Source organism: Pseudopipra pipra, chromosome 13 (genome assembly GCF_036250125.1).
Source record: "Pseudopipra pipra isolate bDixPip1 chromosome 13, bDixPip1.hap1, whole genome shotgun sequence".
Classification (NCBI taxonomy): Eukaryota; Metazoa; Chordata; class Aves; order Passeriformes; family Pipridae; genus Pseudopipra; species Pseudopipra pipra.
Genome location: NC_087561.1, coordinates 12,306,874 through 12,331,916, shown reverse-complemented (window position 1 = coordinate 12,331,916; position 25,043 = coordinate 12,306,874). Strand labels below are relative to the sequence as shown.

Below are 25,043 nucleotides of genomic sequence, written 5' to 3'. Positions count from 1 at the left end.
AAGAAAGAATATGCTACAGGGTGATATTTAAAGAATATGCTAGAGGATGATATTTAGCAAGGAGAATGTTTTGATGTAGGAAACATAATAGATACTGTAGCTATTTTATACTTACTGCTAAACATACACACTTGCTGTAGGTTTGGTCTCCATCAAATTGTGAGGGGGGGAAGAAAAAAGTTGTTGGTTTTTCTTTTTTTAAGCTGTGAAGTATTTATTTATGATCTTCCATCTGAGAATATACAAGTTCTTTAGCTGTACGTTGATGACCTGTGTCCATGACAGCCTTGTCCCTGTTTTATTCATGGGAAGATGGGAATGTAGAGCACTGAGGTGTTCTACCCATGAGGATTGGGAGTACATTAGGATGAAACGGAAAAAAAAATAATTAGCTGCTGAAATACAACAACAGAGATGTAGTTGAAGACTGGAGGCTGGCACGATGGTTACACATCTGCCTTCAGGAAGGTGGTCAAGGAAATGTAGATGTGCCTCAGTAAAGGTTTCTCCTAACTGCTCTCGAGGACAGCATCCACATGATGGAGTGAAGCTGAGCATCTGCCAGGCTTCTCATGGGTCTTCTGCTCCCAGTCTGAGCTTGGTGCTGGCTTGTGATTACTACCCAGATTAGCTGATTTGAAGCTGACTCACGTATTTGTGCATAACACAGAGCAGTGTAAGCATATCATAGGTCCTGCAATTAGAGTCTGCAATGGAGGGAGCAGTTGGTACAATGTCCTCTGCTCCACATAGCACAGCATGTAAATACTGCTTTGGATTTCCGTTAATTCCCTGAAATTTATGGTTTCTCTCCTACTGTGATGTATATGTGATTCTTTTATAAATTTGGGGTTTATACCATTAGCAAAGTCATAGCAGATTCCTGAGGATATTTCTCCCTTTTCTAAAGTGTTTGTTCAGTTATTTAATAGTGATACTTTCATGGTTGTGCACTGATTATTTTTAGTCATCAGAGATGGACATCCTCAAGATTTTAAAGTTTTTTACTTTAGATTCTGTGTAGTTGAAATTTGCCTGTGGATTGGTTCCTGGGGCTTGTAATTGAGGTCCTGCAGCTGTGATTTCAGTGGCTCCACGAGAGTGTCTGGCTGTCATCATAGCAGGGAGAAGGACGCACTGGGGTCAGAGGGTGTTCCTCGTTTTGTAATAAATTCTCAGCCTGACTTGAGGCCATTCATCATGTTAAGAAAAGGTTTTAGCTGTTCCTTCAGAACACTGACATCAATTAAGTTATCCATACATCATTCCAGCATTAAGGCTGCATTATTGCTGTGGTTCCTGGGGTTTGCTCCAGATGTCAGTGCTACGGTGGCCCTCAAAACCAAGACTCATTTACACCTGCTGTCCTTGGGTCTAGTAATTCAATGTGCCTTTGTTGATTTTGCCATGTTCTTCACTGATAGAAGGTATGGGTCTCGTTGTGGTATATTCACATTTAAATAAATCTGTGTGCACGTGGTGATATGAGCGTGTAGGTGACTGGTAAAGGACCAGTTGTGCCTATTCCACCTGTCTTAGTGAACTTGCCTGAGATAAGGGTGGGCCTCCCTAGTGATGTCAAGCAGTTATTTGTCAAATACTTGATGAGTGGAATCAGTCTGTGGAGTTGGTTTGCGGATGCTGCATGCTCTGAGCTTAAAGAGGCAAATAAATCACAGCTCAGTGCCAAACAGCTCTTGTTTGGCATGTCCCTATGCCATACCTTTTGGGTGGTCACCTTCTCTCCTGGTGGCTTTTTGGAGGAGTGACCCATCAGGGCTTGTTGGTCTTGGATGTTGACTCTTAGTAATCACTCCCAGCCATTGCCCCTCAGTCTCAAGGCTGTCAGTACGTTTCATGAGCACATCCATACCCTTCCCATAAACCAAAGTAAAACTGGTATTGTTAAGGATGTAATTATATGGCAACACAGACCTTGTGCTCCATTGGCCTGCTGCTCTTTTTTGAACTTGTGCTTTCCTATTAGCCTATATGCATCCCTTTTAATGACATCTTGTATAGATTATTAGTGTTTATTACTGGTGCTGCATGCAGTCTAATGAAGCAACAACAGCCAAGGCACCAAGTTTCTCCAGTGGATTAATGAGGTCTTGAAAGAAGGTGACTGCCCACTCTGAATAGAAAGACTGTCGAGTTTTTCATCTAGATATGACTCTTACTAGAGAAATAATCAAGTGCATGAAAATGCAAGAGGCTAATATTTGTTCGAGGGGATCCATGTTTAAATGTGGCAGGTTTTTAAAATGGTTATACCTTGGCAGATATTTAGGAAGCAGTTAGATTGTTAGAATTAATGGCCAACACTTTGAGAACCAAATAAGCTTACTTAATGCATGCTAGTGCATCTGTGAACCTATTAATAGTTACTTTCCTTATTATTGGATTTTTATTTTCCTAATTCTTGGCTTTTTTTTTTTTTTTTGCCATAGGTCTTGGTTTTGGCTGTGGTTTTATGTCTCTGCATCATGCTATAAATAACTAGTGGTGGTTAGAGACTGTCTTTTGAAAAAGCATTTAATTTTTGTTCTTGTGAGATGATCTGTGCCTTAAAGCTGTGAGCTGAGGAATCTCACTATCTCTGTTATTAAGGCTTCATTTTTTAGATAGTGGAAAAGTGTTTCAATTCTTTCTGGTAATGTAATACTTTGAGGTAGCTGGAGCTTTCTGTACGCTATATATTTTATCTTTTTGCCATTTAATAGTCTGACCCCATTCAGAAAACATTTTAGACTGCATATCATTTATGTTATTAATGGCACTATTGATTTATAAGATCAACTTTAAAAATTACTTGCTGTTTTACAAGAAAACCATCAAAAGGATTAATGTGCTTTCTCTTTGTACATTTATTCTTCTATCCGTTGAAAATGATGATCAAGTCAAATGTCATTGGATTATCATCCTTGCTCTAAGGAACTGTGTGTAATTATGTGTCCTGATAAAGGCATGTTTCTTGTACTTTGGGGAATAGATACACTGATGCTGCATTACCTGCAGATGTGGAACGATTACTCACTGATGTTAATGTAGACATTGCCTATGGCTAGGCTGTAAAAGCATGCTTGGTTTGTTTGTTTTCTTAATCTGCATGCAGAATAGATATAGGTACTAAAGGAGAATAAAGGAAAGACAGAGGAGGGAACATTGTTGCTTTTTTGAGCAGGGTGTTATTCTATTTATTAAAGCTGCATGAAACAGTATAAAGTGTTGATGTTTATGAGAAGCGTTGTTTATAAAAGTAAATGTTCCTTCCCACCCTTCTACCACCATGACCAAGATACTTTAAGGTTTGTTTTCCTTCCTATAAACCTTTCTTTCCCTCCTTTCTTTTCCCCACCCTGACATTATGTAGTTGATTTGATTCCCTAGATTGCTTTCCTCAAGCTCTAACTTGAGTTCATTTTGTTATGTGGTGACCACAGTTATGGATGACGCTCCCCCTGGCACACAGGAGTACATTATGTTACGGCAAGATTCGATCCAATCTGCGGAATTAAAGAAAAAAGAGTCCCCTTTTCGTGCTAAGTGTCACGAAATCTTCTGCTGCCCACTGAAGCAAGTGCACCTCAAAGAGAACACAGAGCCGGAAGGTTTGTGGCACTATGGATCCATGTTCTGTTTGTTTCTATTTTATTTCTTTTCCATGTATGTCCCGAGAGCGTGCTGTGTGTTTTCCAGCCTGTGTCAGTGCAGTGCCGCTGACGCAGGAAGCGTGATGCACTCCATGTCCCCTTTGCTTGCCTGTTAGTGTCTGAGTCAGCTATCACGGGACACTGTAGTATAAACCACGTACGGTATCGTTCTAGAAGAGAAATGACGCTGCTTTTTCTTAAATAAAGTTTGTTTGTTTCAGCTCTCTCATCATTACACACTGCCCTTTTTTTTGGCTGCCAAAAGCTGCTTGCTACTTAAAATGGCATCAATTACTAGTTGGTTCTTTCCAGTAACATTTCTGAAGCTGCACTCTGCTGAAAATATGGCACTTAGACTAAGATTCGGCTTGTCCCCAACACCTTTCACTCCATAAGGCTTCTGCATAGCGCTAAAGAATGCTCATGGCAGCTGTACACGGGTGAAGCAGGATGAAGTTTGTATGTAATGCACGCCTGGTTGCATTTTGGGAAATGAAATGCATGCAGAGCAGAAAAAAAATAAGTAGAATGTTTTCCTTTTCAGATAAAGCAAAGGTATGGTCTCTTCTCGTGCTGTGTTTACTAATATGAAATTGCTAATGAGGTATCTCTCATTCATCTGGTGTACATAAGATTAAGCTATATTAAATTATATTATTTTAATATTTTCTCTTATTGTTCCATATGTGTTTTGCATTACTGCCTCATATTCCAAGTGGTAAGCCTTCTACTTTTTGCATAAGCTTCAGTACCTGCCAAGGCAAATAATGCTACTGCTGGTAGATGTGTTTTAAGATTAAATATTCAGGGCTGGATTCTGCCACAGTCGAGTCTACAGGAATGGCAGAGTGAACAGGTTGGAGCTCTTATGACAAATCACTTGTATTATTCTCTCTGTAATGATGGGCATCAGTCATTGAGCTGTCACTGTTATCCCTAAATGTTCAGTCAATTGCTTTCTCCTGTTACATACCCCAGATTTTTCATGAATGTTCTTTGCACCACGTCTGGGAGATTTGAGTCTTTTACAATAAAATTATTTTATTAGAATAGTATTTCTTTTTCATCTCACCAGAAATGCTAAGTCTGACACACACACTGCTGTAAGGTGTGGGAAGAGGTTTTTTTGTTTCAGTGGTGATATAACTGAATATTAAAATTGGGGTTTGAAAAAGTCTCATTGTCCTCTCAGTTCTAGGGCTGACTTGATAGGGGTTGTGATTTTGTAACTTAATAAACGTGAAGGAAAGGCAAATCCTATAGGACGCTTCTGGATTAGCAGATGTCATGAATTTCCTATCATCTGTCAGGGTTTGTGGTGTTCATGAGTAAATTATGAGCCCAGAACTGTTCATGTCAAGCTCCTCTAGGAAGATGATGACAACTGAGCTACTATAGGTGCTGAGCAACTGATATTTGGTGAAAGATTCCATGTGATCCGTAAAAAGAAGGGCCCTAAACTTGGCATCTTTGACTCACATGCTGTATTTCATTTTTTGCCATGTGCTAATGTGTCACTCCAGCAGAAGCTGATGGTTATTTCAGTGGAACTTATCCTGGGAGCTGGATTCCTGCTGAGGACTAGCTCTTAGCTGAGCCTGCTCATTTTCAGTGAATAAATCAACAATTTACGCACTAATGGCCTGTTCAAGAGGAACAAGGAAAGCAGAGGTATGCTGGGCCTTTTCTCTCCAGAGCATGAGTCTCCTGGAGGCATGGTTTGGTTCAATGTTGAGGAATTCAGGATCTGCCAGGAAAATCTTACACGGTGCAGGCTCTGAGTGAAGACCTGGGGAGCACCAATTCTGCTGTATTGCCGCCTGGAAGCCAACAGTTCCTCTTCTTAGATTCTCCATAAATCTCCACACTGTCTGTCTGCAACGACAGCTGTGTTACTCCTTCCTGCATGGCATATGGTATTGTTATTCGTTCTCAGTGAAAATGTTTAGTTCTAAGAGGGAAGCCTGTCATCTTTTATTGCAGTGTACAAGGATTAATTTCTCTTCCCTCTTTTGTCCCTCCTCCTCTCCTCTAGGAATTTCGCATTGCTAGACAGACACAAGAAGATGTGGCTGTAATTGCTTGTCCTGCAACTATCTGAGTTGATGGGAATTCATAGGGGTATCAATTTTTGTTGTTGTGTGATTTCTATATGTGTTTCTGTGAAAGATATTGCTCTTAGCATGAGAGGAAAAATATATGTTTAGGAATCCTTTTGTCCTCTCTTGTAGCTCAAATTGCCTGGGCTGCATTAGTCCTTTTCTTCAACACCTGTGAATTGCCTGGCAGTGGTGTTAGACCCACCAAAGGACTGATGTGTGTCATCCTCAGTGGTTTGTTGGCATGAAGCCTGAAAAATTTTGAGAGTGAAATTATCTGAACTGTGCTTTCCATGCAAACACTGCAACAGTCCATTGAAGTTACTGGAGTGGCTGAAACAAATCCTAGCAGAATACCTTCCAGTGTGAACCCAGCAGTTAGCAGGCTCAATTGTGCTGGTAGGATGAATGAAAAGAAATGTTTAAACTTGTTACTGTGGCGTAATTTACACATTTTTCAAGGTATTGGAAAGTATGACAACTAAGAAGCTATTAGGAAAGTTCTCCAAGTAAAATGTCACAATGGAAGTTTTATGGAAAATTGCAGACTTGAAAGACTGCAGAGAGCATAAAAATTTACCTTTTTATCTGCTGAGTAATGACATGGGAACATGTAGTTAAGCCTGCATGTTTTGAACTTTGCAACTCCTTGCCTAACTCTTTTGTTTAGATGATGGATTTCTTCTCTGCATCTTTTAACCTCTTTAATACAGGGTTAATGCTCGGAGACCCACATTTATCACTTCAGGATTTGAACCCCCTAGGCATGTAAGATGATACCAGGTAAAAGATTTTCCAGGCTTTTTGTAGGGGTCTTTGGGGAATGTTCTGGTATTTGCTGAAAGACTTAAATGCCACCTCACGGTGGTAACTGAGCTTAGTGGCCCATCACTTCTCATATCTTCAGCCTGTTTCATTTCTCATAGCTTAGGTTGATTTCTAAAAGCAAAATCAGAAATGAGAAAATTAGATCCGTGTTTCCTAAATTGACCTGCCTTGGTTTCTTGTTCTTTTCCTGACACCTACCTGCCTGCTTGCAGTATCACCATTATTCCCAGCACCCATATGCCTCAAATACACCTTAGGAGGATTGATCCAGGGTCAGTACATTTGATATCAACCCGGAGTACACATAGAAGGTCCTTGGTCCAGTAACTGTAGCAAGTGGTAGAAGGGAACAGAAGGAGAACAACAGGAAATCACAACAATATTATCTTCCCAAAATGTGGAAATTTCCATTTGAGCCCATTGCCAGCAGAGTGATGTCTGTCAGTCTGGATTGCAGTTCAGATGGGATGCTGCCTTTCCTAATGCTGTGGGAAACTTGAGTTAAAAGCTGAACTGCTGCTTTATTCCACATCATTCCAGCTTTGTTTTGTCAAAGTCATTCTACAGTTTACAATGTTGTGGATCTCTCAAATGCAATAAAACAAGCAGAGCTGACATCCTTACCTAGATGCTGAGTCCTGTGGGCATTGGGCATTGTTTACAATTACATCCAAGCAGCAGCAAAATACGGGGTGTTTTTATAGCTTCCCTCCAGCCAGGAATACACTGCTAGCAGTAGAAGGGCCATCTGAAGTACATTTTGCAGCTATTTGTTCTCTTAAATAGTTTAAACATAAGCTGCTGCTATCTGTATAAAACATGGTTACATAAAAAGATGTCAGCTCCTGGAAAACTAATTTGAGTTGTATTATTACATCCAGGGGAGGAAATAAAATGAGAAATGTTTTTTAAAAACACCCATTGGTTAGTCACAGTCACACAATCAAGAGTCTTGGCCACTTGCCCACAGTTCTGTTTTCATGTGGGATTTTTTTGCCTTTTTCTTTTTTTCTTTTTTTTTTTTTTTTTTGGTAACATTTAGTCTCCCTCCAGGCATACATAACCTTTTTACAAAGAAAAGCAGAAAAGCATGGCAAAACACGTATTGGGGATGGGGAGAGGGAAATCTGGGATAGCAGCTGGTAATGAGGAAAGGCAGCTTTCCTCAACCAACAGGAAATCTGATTAGATAGAAAATGTTAAGGATGCTAATATGAAACAAGCAGCTTTGTGGTTGCCCTTGACAATGGCTTGTTATCTTCATCTCTAGCAATGGGATTAGTGGCAGAGCCAGTCCTGGGGGCAAGGAAAAGGTAGGATGTTTGAGCACATTATGTGGGGGGCTGCCTCTTCCACCTACTCCATGTGCACAGGCAGTTTTGTCACCAGTAGAAATTTGTAGCCTTTATGTTGTCCTACTGAGTGTCCCTTTGGTGCTCTGAGAGTCGTGTCACCACAGATAGTACTGTTACTTGGCACTCTAATTATATCCTTTTCTTCTAGACCAAATCAGTCCTATTAGCCCTGCTCGCTCATTTAGTTATGTTAATGCATGTGTACTTCTACATTTTAGAGGAGAAAAAAGAAAGAAGAAGGGGGAGGAGAACCTGTATTTGAAATCATGGAGAATTGTGAGAGGTTTTTAAACTTTACATATTGTTCAGAACTAAAAATGACTTTGTGTTCCAGTGCAGAATAATAGAGATGAGCCACGTGAAAGAGGCACAGCCACCTGCTCTGGTTGTGTCCGAGACATTCAGATTGGGCACATTTGGCAGTGAGACACCAGTGAGGAGGTTCAGCATCTGCACTGTGGTGTCTTCAGCCTCAGATTTAACCTGGACCAGCAGCCATCTGAGGGGAACTCACTGGTGCCTTAGTAGGGGCTCCTACTCAGTTACATGATCCTCTTTAGAAGCATTTCATGAGCTTCCATGTTTTTCATCGTGTCTTCTGATTTCAGCAGAGGTGAAAAGTGAAGACTTGGTATCCCATTTGCTCTTGCCAGCAGGAGTATTTAACCCTTTCCTGCTGCAGCTAAGCTGTCTGGCCTTGAGCAGCTCATCCCAGGGAAGGCAGGCAATCTGCTAATGCCTGATGTTGGGCCTGCAGCCTAATGATGATATAGCAAGCGTCAGTGCTTTCCTTATTGCCCTTTGCCTCAGCAAAACCTTGTTCTTGACTCTGCTTTTTCCTGCACCTCTCAGGTCCTCCTGTGGGGAATGTGAAGCTTTCACCTTTCCTTGCTCCCAAGTCCAAGAAGCAGCAATGAGCAATGCCTGATGCTTGTCCAATATTAGATGAAAAAAAGCTCTGTATCCTGTCTGTCTGGATACACATGGAGTTGCTGCAGATATGGCACCATATCTGTAGTGAAGGATGATCTAAAGAGAGCAACAGAGACATAAAGTCAAAGGTCTGAAGCTGCCACTAGTATAATGGCCTTTTCCCCCTAAGAGAAACCATCTTTGACTTGAGTGATTAACTGATAACCTTCAATTTCAGGGCATTGGGAGGCAGTGGTGACAATTACACTCTTATTTTCTTCAGATGCTCAGCACATAAAGCAGAATAGCTCAGTCCTGTAAGTGGCTGAGCCCTCTTGCCCTGATCCTCCAAAGCCTTTAAGCACGCGATTAACTTTAAACATGTGAGCGCTCCCAGCAGAGTCAAAGGGGTTGGGATGTATTTAATGAGCTTACCTGAACACAGTCTGGGCCTGGCTCGGGTTCAGGCTCAGACAGTGAAAATCCAGAGTAATTCCACCAAAATCCAAGATTTACTCAATATTTGCTTGTCTGCAAATGAGATCAGAACCCCATCACAGAGTTTAGTTTGATTTCTTCTTTCCTTACTCCCTTAATAAGGAGTTAATATGGTCCTTACTGCCAAAACGATTCATGATTGAACATGCAAGTCATCACAGTCGTCAGCAGTAGGACTGCTTAAGTCCCAAGCAGTTGGGAAATTTAATGTTTTCCATTATCAAGAGGGAAGTGAATTCCTTGATTCTCAAAACTGTTTGGACATCTCATCAGAAAGAGTAACAATAACAATTCCCCACTGAACCAGCTGAGCACTAGGGACTTGTATTCTCTCTGGAAGGTTCTGGGAGGTGACACTTCTAGCCATGCAGAAATACAGCAGAGTGGGAATTCAATACTATTCCATGGACTTAGAGATGCAACCTGAGTTTTTTGTCTTTCTCTTCAGCAGTGGCAGCCTGTGCCAGCTGAACTGCCGGCTGTCTTCAGTCCTCCCCCCTTTCCCCTCCCACCACGTGCTTGTGGGTTGACCTGTAGTTTGGCAAGATCCACCACCAAACACCCTCTTTTCTCACCATGTGAGTTAAGGAGAGGCTCAGCCCTGGGTGAGCCCAGTGCCAGCTGTGGCAGGAGCGTGACATGGTGAGGGACTGGGGGCAGGAGGACAGGAGCAGCCAGTGTTGGCAGGCAATGCATGAGTGGTGACAGGTTATTAGGCTCCTATCTCAGCTTTTTCCCAAACTATTACCCCCTACTACTTTTATTTTCTGCACCTTAGTTACTTTTCACCAGGTACTTGTCTCTGTGCTTGGTGCTTGCACATCCTGCTCTGTGCTGCCATATAAAAACCATCTCTTTTTGAGGTGGCTGGACATGTTTTAAAGAATAAGGTTCTTTGTTTAAGGTTGTGAGCAGGAAGACTCCAATTCTTGCTATAACATTTCTGTCACTGGGTACTTCAGTAATTACAGAGGATATATTGAGGAAGGAACTTGAGGCTTTGAAGGAAAGTCACTGAAAGTAACATTTCCAAAGGCTTGCAAACCTCTTTTGCTCCTGAATTCACATGTACCTGCCACCTCACAGGACACAGTGCAAGAGCTTTCCATAGGGTTTTACTTACCTCCTGAGAGGCTTAGACATCAGGGTATTATACACAGCCATGTTTCCTGCATCCTATTGTGTCGTTTTGCCAATGCTTTTTAACTAATACACCTGCCAGGTTATTCCTACCTACCTGGACTTTTTCAAAAATCTGTGGTGCTTGCTGTCAGCTGAATGTGACCTGAAATAAGGTTTACAGCTGGAAGATCCTTCTCTCTGTGTATGCACACCCATCTCCATCCAGGAAATACTGTGCACACCTTAGCCTGTCTGTCAGACCAAGATCTTAGAATAATGTGGCTGGAGGACATGATCATAAAATATCAATAATAAAGGTAGGCCGAGCACCCTCTCTCTGACAGAAGGATTTAAAACTTAACAGTGTCACTGCTCTTTCCAGGCTGTTGCTGCCCAGGCCAGCACCTCGCAGAGGGGGAATTCAGCAGGTGCCTGGCACTGATGGAGAGATGCTCACCTTGCAGTCACTTCTTACCCAGCTGTCTTTAGAGGAGCTGATAATTAGATCATATTTTCCAACATATGCAGACCTGCCTTTCTGTGTGTCTGTCCTCACACTGTCATCAAGTAGCTGGTCCCAGGTCTGTAGGTAATAGAGACACCAGGGGAGGCACTAAAGAGTCCTCACAGTATTTTTATCTACCACCTCACCTCGCCACAAGCAACAGATTGGAAGTTAAGTGGTTTGTTTTCTTGGTGGTAAAATTCAAAGGTGCAGCTGTAATTGTGAGCTATGTAACTGTTAGCCAAATTTGCACTCTGTAGCATCAGAGAAATTTAAGTAAGTAGTGGCATTAGGAACAGTTTTAGAACTTTTATTTCAAGATAATGATTTTTAAATCTCATGCTGGAGCTGACCTTACCACTGAACAGGTCATGGTAACCTAAAAAGAAATTTTATCCCTTACCTTACCTGTGTACTCTTCGAGGGAAATCTTTTATCTATGCCTTTCGCTATTTTGCTCTAATCTCAAAATAAATTGAGAGAGTATCTGGCACTTAGCATAGCTGAAGTAGGACATTTAGACCAAATGAGTCACCCTGATATTCTTTTCTCATCTTGTCTTTAAAGGACACTCTGAGAGCTTCACACAAAGACTGTTCCTTGTTTGGAGGAAGGCCTTTGTCTTGCTACTTTTTCATCCCATGACTCTCCTGAGAAAGCATGAGACTTCACTCTTCAATCTGTCCTCATTTTAAATAAGAAGATGTGGTTATTTATTAATAATGGAGGTTTTTCTTTGTACTGTATTCAGCTACATGGTCCATCATAATTATTGCACAACTCTTTATCAGTGATAATGTCTGTAGTATTTAAATACCAAGTGCCTTTGGGTTGAGATCATGCCAAATCTTTCATGCTGTTCTAGGTTAGGACAGCTCTGTAAACAAGGAGGAGTTAAACTTTTTACCTATCACTGAAGAGTTGTTTCCTTTCCCAAGGTGATCCCTTAGAAAAGCACTTAGACAAGTCTCCATGGTGCTGGGAGCACATGGCAGAGATCCCCTGCCCCACACCTGGGCAGCCCAGTGCAGCACCACTCAGGGCTGTTGATCATCTCAGGGATAATGAGCTTAGATAGAAAATTGCCTGTGGTTTCCAGTGCCAGGGTTAGCTCAGCTTGTATCTAACTCAGGGGTTTCTGCTCTTCATCCCATCAGCAGTCTTGGCCTTCAGCAGCTGCTACCTCTGAGTGCACAAAAGCAAAGCCACAATAAACAGCAAGGTTCACCCAGCAGACTCCTTGTATCTCAGATTGTCTGGAAAGGGAGAGGAATCAGTCTTACTTCCAACTCAGTCTGGTCTCCATGTGTTCCCTCAACGCTGTCTTTTTCTCTGATACTCCTCCTTGTTCTGGATCCTGCTCTGTCAGGGCTGGGGCTGCTTTCTGAACAAAGCTGAATAACTTTCACAGCAGTGCATTTTACTTCAAATATGTGGTGAGCACAGTATGCAGTAATGTGAGCTACTGTTCTTTTATGATTGCATAAGCAGTTAACTTCTGGTGATAGTACATTTGTCTCTTTTTTTGTTCTCTTTTAAATGTCCTGACCTGTGAAACTAAAGAAACTGAAGAAGCTTTACCCAGACCTCAGTAGGCACCAAAGATTGCAAAAGGCCAGAGTTTTCTTAGAACACTTACGTAAAATTATTGAATGCTTTTTCAGTAGTATCTGAGTGTTTGGGGAAAAGTCAGTGCTCAGACTGTTTCATATTCAGTTTTTTGCCCACTTGTATCTATATACAGAATATTCCTGCTGTGTACAAGCTCTTTGATTTTTCTTATATGCTTAAAAAACCCTCCAGATTTTGTAGGACAGTGCAAAATGTTTGGACATCTTTTAAGGCAGCTCTTGTCCTCCAGGACAGAAAGGTGTATTATCAAGCAATGGTGTTCAGGAAGAATTAACAGGTGTTTTCTGGGTATTGATCCCAGTGTGCATGTTTGATTCTTTCTACCATGTGTTTGAAAACAGTGAGATAGATTTTTATTTTTTTTTCTAAAAGACAGATTACAAAGAGTTAGGTTAAACCCTAGAGATTACAAGGCGCATAAACCTGCAAAGGTTCTGGCCTGCAGTATATCCAGCACATGGCTGCCCATCCTCTTCAGGGGCACAATGCTGAACTCGTGCTGTAAAGAAAATGAGGGAACCAAAGAAAATCTTTTCCAGGCATCTTGGATACTCCTGATGTGAAGCTGTCTGCCATGTTTTTCAGGCACGCTAAATAATTCTTGCATGTTGATTTAGCAAGGAAAAAAATGAAGAGTATGTACAACTTAATGCGCAAGAAGTCTTTAGTTACCAGCTGTCTTTCACGCTTGACATTTCCACATTACCCAACAGTCCCTTCTAGAAAGGTTATTGATGCAGCTGTGTTAGTTCTCGCTATTATCCGCTATCTGGTCAAATTTAGCTCTTATAACAGAATAAAAACCTAATGGCTACTCTTCAAATTTTTGCCAGCATCATTAAGTCAGGTTTTAATTTGTTTTTTCTGGCCCTTGGCATAGAGAAGTCAGAAGAGCAAAGGTGTAGAGTGGTGACTTGAGTGCAATGTTGCATACACGTCTCAGCCTCCTGTTTCTTGGTGTGATTCTTGGGGTATCGTGCACAGCGCCAGGAGTTGAACTCCATGATCCTGATGGGTCCCTTCCAACTAACCATATTCTATGATTGTATGATTGTTTTGCCAGAGCCCCACACAAAAGACAAATGGAGTGGCCCAGCACTGCTTTCTCTTAATTGCTTTGATGGAGGTATGGGTTTCTTAACCAGTATTTTGTAAATAACATCTTAACCTTTCTCCTTATGCTTGGTTTTCCTTCTTGTTACACTACACCCCTCTCAGGTTTCTTTGTCCTTGACTCTTGTGGAAGAGGTGCATTTCATTCCTCAGCTGTATTTCTTGCAACCTTTCTGGGAAGCTTAGAGGCTTAGCTACTCCTAGAGCCTAACATCCTTAGAGGATGAAAGATTTACTATAGAGACTGAAAAAATGTCTATACCCCCAAATGAACAGAACTTGCTCTGTACAGCTGGCTGGTACTTTAAGCCTCCATTGAAGATGCATCATAAACTGTCTTTAGACTTCTCAGGGCGTGGAGGGCTCCAGTGCCAGTAAACTGTGGGCTGGTGACTTCAGGAATAGGGGTATTTGCACTCGTATCTTCTGCCTGCCCTCATGGACATCACTGGTTTGGAGGCTTTAGTGACTTTGTTGTCAATGTTGTGAAGGTGGATGGGGCTGCAGAAAAAGGATCAGCCATGAGGACCATCAGCAGGAGAAGAATCTGAGACTGCAGTGAATGAAATGCTGAGTTTTCCATCTTTTGAAAAAGCCATTAACAGCATAAATCACACTGTTGGTGACTGTCATTCTGTTCCCTAGATGTGCCTTTCCTCACAACAGTCCTAGGATTTTTCCTTTCTGCAACAAGTGATCCCAAATTAACACTTAATTGCAAGAGTTGTTAAAAATTTAGAGTTTATTTCAATTGTGCACCTTTGCTTAATTGGTACCTGCTCCTCTTTCTCTTCCTCTACAACTCCAGTTAGGTTGAGCCAGTAGTTGAAGACCAAGTTTTGCTTATTAGGTGCTCTTATCTCTGGTAAGTATAATCATTCTCTTTGTTTCAGACAAGTGGCAAAGCTGACATCAAATATTGCCAGTGTCTCTCAAATATTGTTAGTAGAAAATGTTTAAGCTTCACACACGATGAGCTATCAGCATTAATCCAGGAGAGTTCATATGACTGGCCCTCTTATGATAAATTTAGATTAAATACACTGTAAAACCAATAGTAAGCAAAAATTTGAATGAGACTTGAGCTGCCAAATGCAAGTAAGTGGTTTCTTTAATCTCTTGGATGTTAAATTAGATAAATGTAAAAGTGATGAGAAATTTTGCTGGTCTTTGTACTAATAACAAAGGAGCATGTTTAGGTAATTACTGGTTTAACTGAAAAGAATTCACTGTAATGTGTTTAGTAATATGTGCAGTGAAATGTACAGTCAGTGTGATATGGTTTTGGATATATTGAAAAATGCAATTCCAGTTATTTCTAAGTTGAAGGAAGTTCTGAGTCAAAACAAGCTTTCCTGCTGGTGCTGAAGAACATATTCTTTGTGATACGCAGTTGCCACTCAAGCAGAAGTTAGATATTCTCTAAAATTCAGATACTCTGCTTCAAAAATTCCTTTGCCCCTTGGAGTTTCCCTCTTAATAAGATACTACAAAGTTACTTAAAATCACTTGACTGTGAGGTTGCTGAGCCAGATGCCTTCAAGGCCTTGGGGAAGACTAAGCAGGTCGCCAGAAGGTTCCTGAATTAACGTGGACTCCTCTTTAATAGTGATGACCTTCTAACCAAAACCTAGTAGGTTGTTTTAAAGGATGGCAATTTCTTTGTGCAGCTTTCTCTTGGGTGCTTGTTCTTTGGTACACTCAGGCATGTGCTTTGCTCAGGATGCCTCCTGTTCTGAGTGTAAATAAAGCATCAGAGAAGGAAATGTTGAAATGGGAGAAGGTGAGTCTGATGATGCGGCAGAAAAGTCTGCAAGGAGAGTGGAAAGAAGGTGTTGGTATGGACAGGTGAGCAGAGTGCTTTTGGATGAACTTGTTGACTGTAGACAAGATTCAAAATTGAAATAGGAATCCCTGAGCTCTGACAATTAGAAGGATACTCCATTAGAGAGGAGTTGGAAGCCCCTTCTGGATGGAAACCGGAAACTGGAAGTTACCTAGAGAGGACAAAAGATCTCCAAAGAAAAGGAGATTAGTTAGCTACAACTTTGTTTTGAGTAACATCACCTTTATTATGCCAGCATTGCCAGAGAAACATAGTCTGTTCTCTGTGGGTAGTTCTGTCTGTGAAAATCAGCCCCCATGAACTGACCAGCCAGCTGCTTACAAAGCACAGCAGCTGCTTCTCCAGCTGCATGTTCACAGCTCTGTACATACTGTCACATGCATGAAATTATTTAATAACCCACAGAGTGGATTCCAATCACACAAGTAGTTGTTCGTATCCTTATGTATATTTAATGAATGTGTTGACACCTGCAGAATGCTGCCAGTTTATTTCTGATCAGGTGTATTTATGGCAGATTCTTTAATTTGCACATGCAAATGATAAAATGGGTGTCATTGTTCATCCAAGAGACTGAGGAAAATCACAAGGTAGCACTATGAAAACTTGTTCTCGATATAATCTCCCCTATAGCAGAATTTGTACTGCCTCAACAGAATTGAAAAGGTGCCTTTTATAAACTAATGTCTCAAAAGGACATTGTAAAAAAAAAAAAAGAAAAACCAACAAAAAAGCCACCCCAACACTCCTGCCAGGTTTTTTTTTAGCAGTGTGGTTTGGAGTTAGGTTTTTTTTAGTAGTTTTATTGCCAGCTTTTAAAGTCAGCTTGTTTCCAGCAGAATGATGTTGAGATGGATGCTTGCCGACATTTTTCTTTGTAAGTCCTTGGCCAGACTTTTATTTATGGGTAAAATTGGAATCCACTCATCCTGAGATGTATGCAGCAAGAGAGGTGTTTGGCTTCAGGCCAATTTACCATCTGAGTTCTGTAATACATCCCCAAAGATTTCATCACATACCTTTGAAAGGCACCAGTGACTTCAGTTGGTGTTGCAGAGGAGTTCTATATTTAGCTCTCTTCTCTTACAGGAGCTGTTTCTTATTCAGGTGCCAAACTCTCTACCTTCATTCACTGTTTTATTTCCAGCAATCTGGCTGTATAACCTGTGTTTCACAGGTCATTCTGTTTCCCTCCAACTCGATGTCTGAGCTCAGTCTTTTGTTGATCTAAGAAGTCCATCTCGCTTTATTTCTAGAGAAAACATTCTGTCTGGGAGGCAGGAAGAGCTTTGGGAAGGAGAGGAGAGCCCAGTAAAACACTCGTCACCTTTCACTCCCCTGGAGTTGATGAACACTTTTAAGGACACAAATATTTAGGAATGTTTTTTAATAATATATAAATCAAGGTTTATACAGAAAAAAAATGCAAATCCAAACTCACACGTCAGATTTCTCAAGAGACTTCTAGGGCTATAGGTTTGCTAGAAAGGAAGCTTTAGTTAAAGATTCAGTTGTACTACTTTGATTTAGGATGGGACTCTTGGGAAGGATCAAAACAGATTGCTTCTTGCAGTTGACTTGCAGAGCAAATTCTCAAACAGTTTAGGGCTTCTTTATGGTCTTTAAAAATCTACTGGCAATAATGTTAGAGTTTGTGAGAGTTGACATCTGATTTCTCCATCATTGTAATAACAAGACTTGTTATTTTTTGCATAATATAACTTGTCCCAGTCGGCATTGCCCCATTTGAAGTCAGTGGCTCTTGAAGCTGTGAATCAGAGGAATTGCAGAAGTGGAGTGAGTGTTGGCTGAGAACTGGCTCCTAATGCTGTTTTCTAACTTCTTGGGAGACTAAATGCTCAAGGTTGATTTTATATGTAGTGCTGCCAAATGTTCTAGGAATGCTCTGCCACTCCATTAAGTTTAGCTGCAATGAAGGTCCTGTAAAAGAACAAGTAATAATGACTTTGCCTGCTTCAGCTACTTCTAATAGCACTTCTTCCCAGCAGCCCGTCCCAAAACAAGTGAGAGGGGTGTAGAAGGAATCAATACGTGCAAAACTGAGATCTTATCTGGAATATGTCTTCTGCAGCTTTTAATAGTATCTGCAACATGAACCCTGAAGACTCAGGAGGGAATTGCTTTCAAAAATATTTTTTATTTTGTAAAAGAAGAAATGTGGTTTGCTAAAAACAGGGTGTGACTGTGCAAATGTGCCATGTAATTACAGAGGCCACATTTCCTTATCAGCTTTGCATTTCATAAACTGATTTCTGCCATTTGGGGTCTAAATCAAGTCAAGAAAATACTTTCAACCTTTTTTCTCAAAGTGTTTTTTTTTCTTCTTTTTTTAGTTGTATAGTTTTATGGATTCACTGCTCTGCTTTCCAGCTTTGATACTGGGAGATCAAAAAATAGTTAGGAACTTGTTAGCCTGTCTTTAAAATCTGTTCTTAAATGGTGTCTGGCTTTGAGATGACTTTGGGATGTGCACAGTCTTTCAATCACTTTTATTAATTGTGCTTCCTGGGCTTCTGTCCTCTAAGGAAGTTCCTAGTTTAGGGGACATGTAGCTAAGAGGATAGCTGGCTACACTACCACCCCTGTTTAATGCTTAAGAACCTGTGGGAGCAGGTCAGTGTTTCCTCTGTAACCATGTGAAAGTCTTCTGAGCAGTTGCAGGAGTGTTTACTGGGGTCTTCCCATGTGGAATTCTTTCATGATATATTGAGGTTCCTCACTATAAGCTGTCTTGTCCATTTTCTGTAATAATAAGATTGTAGACCAAGTTGTGAAGTTATCCCAATCTTCTTGCGAAATTGTTCTAAACCCTTCCCTCTCTTCGTAAAGATTTCTCTGAAGACAAATATATCAGCATATCTTACAGGGCATCTGTCTTCAACAAGAATGCTACAACTAGGAGAAGAAATGAGAGTTTTTCCAAAATGATGGAAAAAATTCTTAGAAAGTTGGAGAAAAGTGTATTTTGGGCATGGATCAGAGCTTTGCATAGGGTAAAACTTTAGATACTCAGGGATTTGAATCTGTGAATTTGTCCATCACAACAAATGAGCTGACAGTTCACACAGCTCAATCCCTTGTTGTGTCCTCTCAGGGTAACCCTGTGATGCCATTTCACTTGTTGGTCTGGTTGCAAGGCAAGGAAGTGAAGTGTAATACAAGTATAACATTCAATGTAGGCTGAATTGATCAGTCTGTTTTTCATGCTGCTTCTGCATAGGAGGACTCCATCTGTGTTATTTTTAAAAGTCATTTATTATGCTAATAGTTGATGCACAATTCTACTCTTTTTATTGCCCTCAACCCAAAGATATATCTTTCTTTGGACTAAAACGTACTTTTCCTTGACAAAAATTCACAATTTCTCTAAAGTAGCTCTTCCACCTGAAGACTGAAATCATGAAAACCAGTGGAACTTCTTGATCTCTTTCACTGCTAACAAAGGATCATGTCACAGGTAAAGGATAGCCAAATTTGATGTTTCCATGTGCCTATCCAGTCAGGAAGCCTGAGTTATATGGCATATAAACAAATTCAGGGAAGGATATTCTGTAAAGTCTCTTCTGCTCATACCTCTGCAGAGTTTGTTCACTGTGACAGTGTTTGGCAGAGAGAAGGGCATCGATGAAAAACACAGTACAAACTATAACCAAAGTAATTGCTAGGAAATTAAAATGTGTAGAAAAATCCAAAAATCAGTGGAATTCCTGCGTTTTGCAGTGGTCTTATTTCCTTCTTCATTGTTGGGTTTGTGGAGTAGAAGTTAAAAGATTAATGAGCAGGAGGAAACAGTAGAAAACATTCTCCTCACAGAGAAGATGCTTGTGCTTGCTGACTCTCACTGGCATAGTTTCAGCTTTAAAAGATTTGCAGTTTATTGACTGGGTGAGCTACCCTGCAACATTAATTACTGTTGTCCCAGGACAGTGTATGTCCCCTTCAGGAAGTGATTTCATTAAAGTAATACACTTGGTTCTTACTTGTGTTAGGTCATTCATACATTTTGATAGTTAGAAGGAGCCTTGCTGTGACCTTAAGTTATTCTTTTAAGAATGTTACATCACCTTTTAGTCCCCTCTGTACTAAGGGCAAATAAAAATCAGGTGGTTTGGGGCTCTGTGCTTCCTTAATAATAACAAATATATGAAATGGCATAAGACAGTCTTAAGATTTTTTTCTGTAGCCTCTATATTAAGTCTGTTAATGCTGAATAATGGGAAATGTTCTTCTTTCTCACAGTGAATGAAGGAAAATGTCAATGCAGAGACCAGATTAGATACTCTGCACAGTATATCAAATTGTTCTTCATGGCAAAATCGCTTGATTAGGACAATTAATGCAGAGGTGTTGTGACTAGGTGTAAAGAGTGTTGAGTAGTGTCAACTTCATAATAAGCGCTGTAAGTTCATGTCTCCTATTAAACAGTGGGAGGTGGGAATTCAACAAGGAGAAAAGATCTTTCTATGCATGAATTGTGTATGCATTGAGCAGCATTCTGTGTAGAAGAGTAATACAGCAGGAAGCGTGGAACTAACGCCTCCCACCAGGCACAGTAGTAAGTTTTTTTTCTACATGGATTTCAAGCCTGAGAGGATTAGACTTTTCTGAATTGCAAGTGGGCTGCCTGACTCAAGGCAGAAGTGACATTAGATCATCTGAATTAATGGAGGCCACAGGATATCTTCCAGACTGTACTGTTAAACTCAGTGTTCTGTTTCACTCAAATATATATCTTTGAAAGTCATTTCATCTTCAAGGGGCACCATCTTCTTGGTGGTCTGTTTTCCTCTCAAAAGAGAAAACTTTTCTGAAAAAAGGGTTGATGTAATCTTCACTTACCATTAAATTTCCTTTGTCTTGTGCATGTTTTAACTGTATTTTCTAGGCAGACTAGGTTTTGGTATTTTTAAACAAAAGCATATTTTCATTAAATTATACATAGAATAGCATGGTGTGTTAATGGAATATTGATTTCTGTGGAGTTCTGTAGAAGGGAAGTTCCCCAGCTGTGTTTGCTACAGCTGTAGAGCATCTGTCTGAGGACAGTGTGTGCACCAGCATTACATGGGGAAGAGAGGAACAGCAGGGGGGGACATCTCTGGCTTCCCCATCCACTAGGAAGGTGTGCAGCCTTTGGACCAGCTCTGGCAGTGCCCTTGGAGAGCTCCCCTGAGTACTCATGTAGGCTTGGGGTTGGTTTCTTAATGAAGTTTACTCCAAAAAGCATTTGGAACCCAGTAGGGAGTTATTTCCAGTTAATTAATGAACCTAAATTTGGAAAATGGTTGTCAGAGAATTTCAAACCCATTTATTTGTCTGCAGAGTTCTTTTGGCAGAAGGGATGCTCCAGGAAATGCTCAAGGGTGGTGTGTCAGTGAGAGTCCTCCCGTGCTGAAGTATCTAGAGACAGACAGACCTGTCCTTCAGTCTGGGCTGAAGTGCTTTTGATAACTAAGACACTGAATAAACAAAGGCTGTTCTTTTTCTGGAACAAAGCCATTTTTAAATTAAATTTCAAGTATGTGTCATTTTTTATTTCTCCCTTCCCTTCTCCTCCATTTTAGAAGTGGATAAATACAGTGGAGGGAATGGGAATCAGGAGTAAAATGTTAATCCTCCGAAAACGTTCCTGTAAGTTCTGGAGTCAGAGAGCAAAGGTATCATCAGGCTTTCCCCTAACAGCTTCTCAAACCCGGGTCTTGTCTGACATATAACTTGAGAATTATCCTCTCTCCAAGGTCATAATCATAGTCTCTGTTATTACAGACCACCATATGTACAGGGAATGTTATCAGAATACTGTGGCCCTTGAAATCTCCTGCAGGTTTGCCCATAAGAGGAATTTCTTATCTCCTCCAAGCTTGCTGTCCTGGTGCACTTATCTCTCTGCTTGTCTGGCATGTGAGGAAGACTTGGCTTTTGTGTCACTCCTGCTGCCAGAAGAGAGATCTTCCAAGCAATCGAGTTGCCTTTAGATCAGGGTTATGTAGGGTGAGAAGGAGGGAAGGGTTGGGGAAAGAGGAGACATGTATTTCAGATTTAATGGTGTGGTGAATTGTGAGTAACTAATTCAAGTGGTGTGATTAAAGGCAATTAATCAAAGTAGGGAAATATGCATATTTACTAAAGGGTTATTGCTGTATTTGTTCTCAAATAGAATTCAAACATTGGCAGTTTGCAAGGTGATTCACAATTAATTTTAAAATTACACTGTTTGAAACGCCATACCCCCTATCTGCAACAAAATAAAGCTCAAGAAATTCAAATAAATAACCTTGTATCTGTAAGGTTAGAGGAAGGTTGATTCATCTAATGACCAAGTAAGGAAATTGCCTTGTAAATCCATTTTAAAAAAGCAATAGGAAATTGGTTTATCAAGTCTCCTGGAGCAGATGCATATGCTGTGATTGATCTGATCATGTAAAATATTGATCATCAAGAATGAGAACGCACATTTCCCTAACCTAACAATACAGGTTAGGGAAATGTGCATTAAATTCATGTTTCAAATGGCTGATTACAGAGAGGGACTTCAGGAGGGAAGGAAAAGAAAAATAGGGAAACATTCAAGATTGGCTGGCAGGAGAAATATTACTTGAACTGTTTTAGATTATTCAGATTGCGACACAATGGCTTTTTGTCACAAAAAAATGTCTTGATTAATAATATAGAAAAGTAGGTTTTAGTTTTACAAATGGTACTGAATTGAGAGTCAAGCAGATAATGAGAAACAATTTAATCTGATACATGAGGAGGATTAATTTTGAGTACCTGTGTTGTAATAGGGCAGCACATCTCAATGCAGATAAATGGAAGGTAATAAGCTTAGGAGTAAAGAACTCTCTAGTAAATGACTGCTCAGATGCTGCAGCAGGCTGAGTCAGGGGAAAAAAATGAGAAATTACAGGAGAAAAATTGCCTATTCAGCAGCAAAGCCAATGAGAGGAAATGGGATATCAAGCTGCTGTTGAAGGGGAAGAGCAGAGGACTCAAACCACTGTGGTTAATTATCACCAGTGGGCTGCAACACTGGCCATGGAGAGGGAAAGTGCAGGTTCTGGAGGGCAATGCAACTCACATGGACAGAAATGGTCCTTAAGGTTAAGAACTCTCTACAGAAAACTAAAATCCTGTTTTGGAGAGAAGCAGAGCATTTGTAGTTTTGTAGCCCACTGGCACAAGACATGTAGATTTTTTTCCACTGATGCCAGGTAGAAGTTTTAATTAATGTAATTTGGGGGTTGTATGGTCATGAAATTTGGACCAAAACTGAGAAAGCTACCAAAGGAACCCTCCAGGGAGATCCCTGGGGACCAAGGGGGGAAGCCCACATTTTGGAGCAGAGCTGTCATGAGAACTTACCTCTTTGGTATCACAAGAGTGAATCATCTTTACAGCAGTGTCTGACTGGGCAGAAGTGGAGGGCAGTATGATGGAAGAAACCAGGGTATAAGGCTCTGAAGAGAGGAAAATGTAGTCATGCTAGAGCAAACTTGTGGGAGCCTTGCTTTTGGAGAAAGTTCCTCTGCCATCTCCCCTTAAATCTGTAATGTTTTGGCCTTCAGTGGTTTTATTTTTCCCACTTGTTTTCAGATATATTACTGTGATGACTTTATCCAATTTAGGTTTTTTTAACACATTCATAGTGTAACATTAGTGCTGTTGCAACAGTAATGGATGAGAAGCAAGACATGGTTTGCAGGAAAAGGCAGTGTTTTTAACCCATGCTGTTTTTCCTGAAGCATACTAAAGGATATTGCTCACTTCATAGCTAAAGAATGCCATAAATGCCCCTTTTTTGCAGTATTTCCTTCCACCTGGCAAGACTTCTGTCTCCTTTCCTGACATCATCTGGTTCTGTTTGCAGACTCAGCTCAGGATTGCTGCGAGGATCATTCTGCGTTTACTTGTGGCAGAAATAAATAACACACATCTCAGGCTCAAACACTGTATGTAGGCAATGAAAGGTTTTTACAAGGTTAGCTCAGGTGGCAGAGCCTGCTCCGTACCTGAGAGTGGTAAAGAGTATATGCTTTTACTTAAAACTGAGTATATTCTAAACTAGATAGTAAAAAAAAAAAAAAGGATGATGGTGTCTGTTATAATTGGGTTATGGTAATATCTATCCATAGGATAGTGTTGTCTCATGTAACAAAATCTGTTTTGTTCTCAGCCAAAAATATGACAATCTAAGCAGATAATCCCAAATGTTATTTCTCTGTCAAGTAATAAATCTATGTGAGGGTCAGTTAAAACACATGATTTTCTGTCTGTTCTCAGGCTGCTGGTTGGAGATCCACAGCCCTTGTTGCAGTGTGTTAGAAAGAGTGTTCTGAATGCCATTGGCCCAGTAATTATCATCTGCATCTTCCTGAAACATATGCCTATCAAAAATTTGGGTTACATTCTGAAGTCTAACAGGTGTTCTAAAGATGTACAACTTACCTTTAAGAATAAGACATTGAAGGTAAAAGACACATAGGAAAAATGTACTGGCCTTTAGGGATGCTCCAGCATTCCAACTTAGCAATTTAATTAAAAAGACAAGTAATTTAAGAATGAACATTAATTAAAAATCAATAATTTCAGCAGCTGTTCTCTTCCTCTACTGTTAACACGTATATTTTTTAAGGTCAAACTCTATAGAATAGTACTCTCTTAACTCTGAAAAATGGAAACTCATTTAAATTTACAAGCTGGGATGTAAAACCACTGGCACATTGTTGTGGGAACAGTGTGGCCTGGTGGCTGTTGTGCAGGCAGGCACAGAGAGAACATGGCCCTAAGGGTCCAGCCTAAAGCCAGGGCTGGACCTGTTCCTCCTCTGACCCTTCAAGCTGAAAGGACTGTTACTGTCAGACTTGCTTTCCATGGCCCATTATAGCAACAGGGTGATTTAAGCCGTGGGTGTGAGGTGGATGGAATGGGTGTCAGTGAGCTGTGACATAAAGCCTGGGTGTCTTTGACAGTGCTCAAGCTGGGCACAACATCGTCATTGATTCATTGTGGTTCTCAAAGCACACATCAGTTTAAATACATAAATGCCCAAGCAGGTTTGCTTATACCCTCTTTTTCTGCTAATTATATTTTTATGGCTTCAGAATTCAAAAGCAAACTTTATTTTTATAAAGCCTTGTGCATGTCTAATGAGAGTCTTGACATGAAAGCTTTCTCCATCCACAGGTACCTTGGGAATCCAGGGAGTGTAGGAGCCCTGCTGCTGTACGAGGGCACTTTTCAATTATACATGTTTTCATCATAATCTTCTAAATCAGAGTAACCCAGATTAAGTTTAACATGGTCCTATAATTACTAAACCTTGTCCTGCCTTTTTGCCTCTTGAAAATACAGCTATGAAGGCATTTTCATAGAAGACTATAGGGTAACAGGTTTGATTTCTTCTGTTAAACCCTTTTACTGCAGCTAAGCAATACTCACAGGGGGCAGAGGAGGTGTGAG

General features: G+C 40.5%; 1 protein-coding gene across 9 annotated transcripts in view; it reads left to right on the top strand.

Moving 5' to 3' along the window:
- FGF13 (fibroblast growth factor 13) overlaps positions 1 to 25,043 on the top strand; it is a 313,357-nt gene that overhangs the window by 196,267 nt on the left and 92,047 nt on the right. For 5 of the 9 annotated variants that reach the window (XM_064670076.1, XM_064670075.1, XM_064670071.1 and 2 more), the window contains exon 2: positions 3,444 to 3,611. The exons of the other annotated variants lie outside the window; for them this stretch is intronic. In XM_064670076.1, coding sequence (XP_064526146.1) covers positions 3,446 to 3,611 — 166 coding nt within the window. In that variant the 5' untranslated portion in view covers positions 3,444 to 3,445. The remainder of the gene's footprint in view (positions 1 to 3,443; positions 3,612 to 25,043) is intronic. 9 annotated transcript variants of the gene reach the window in all.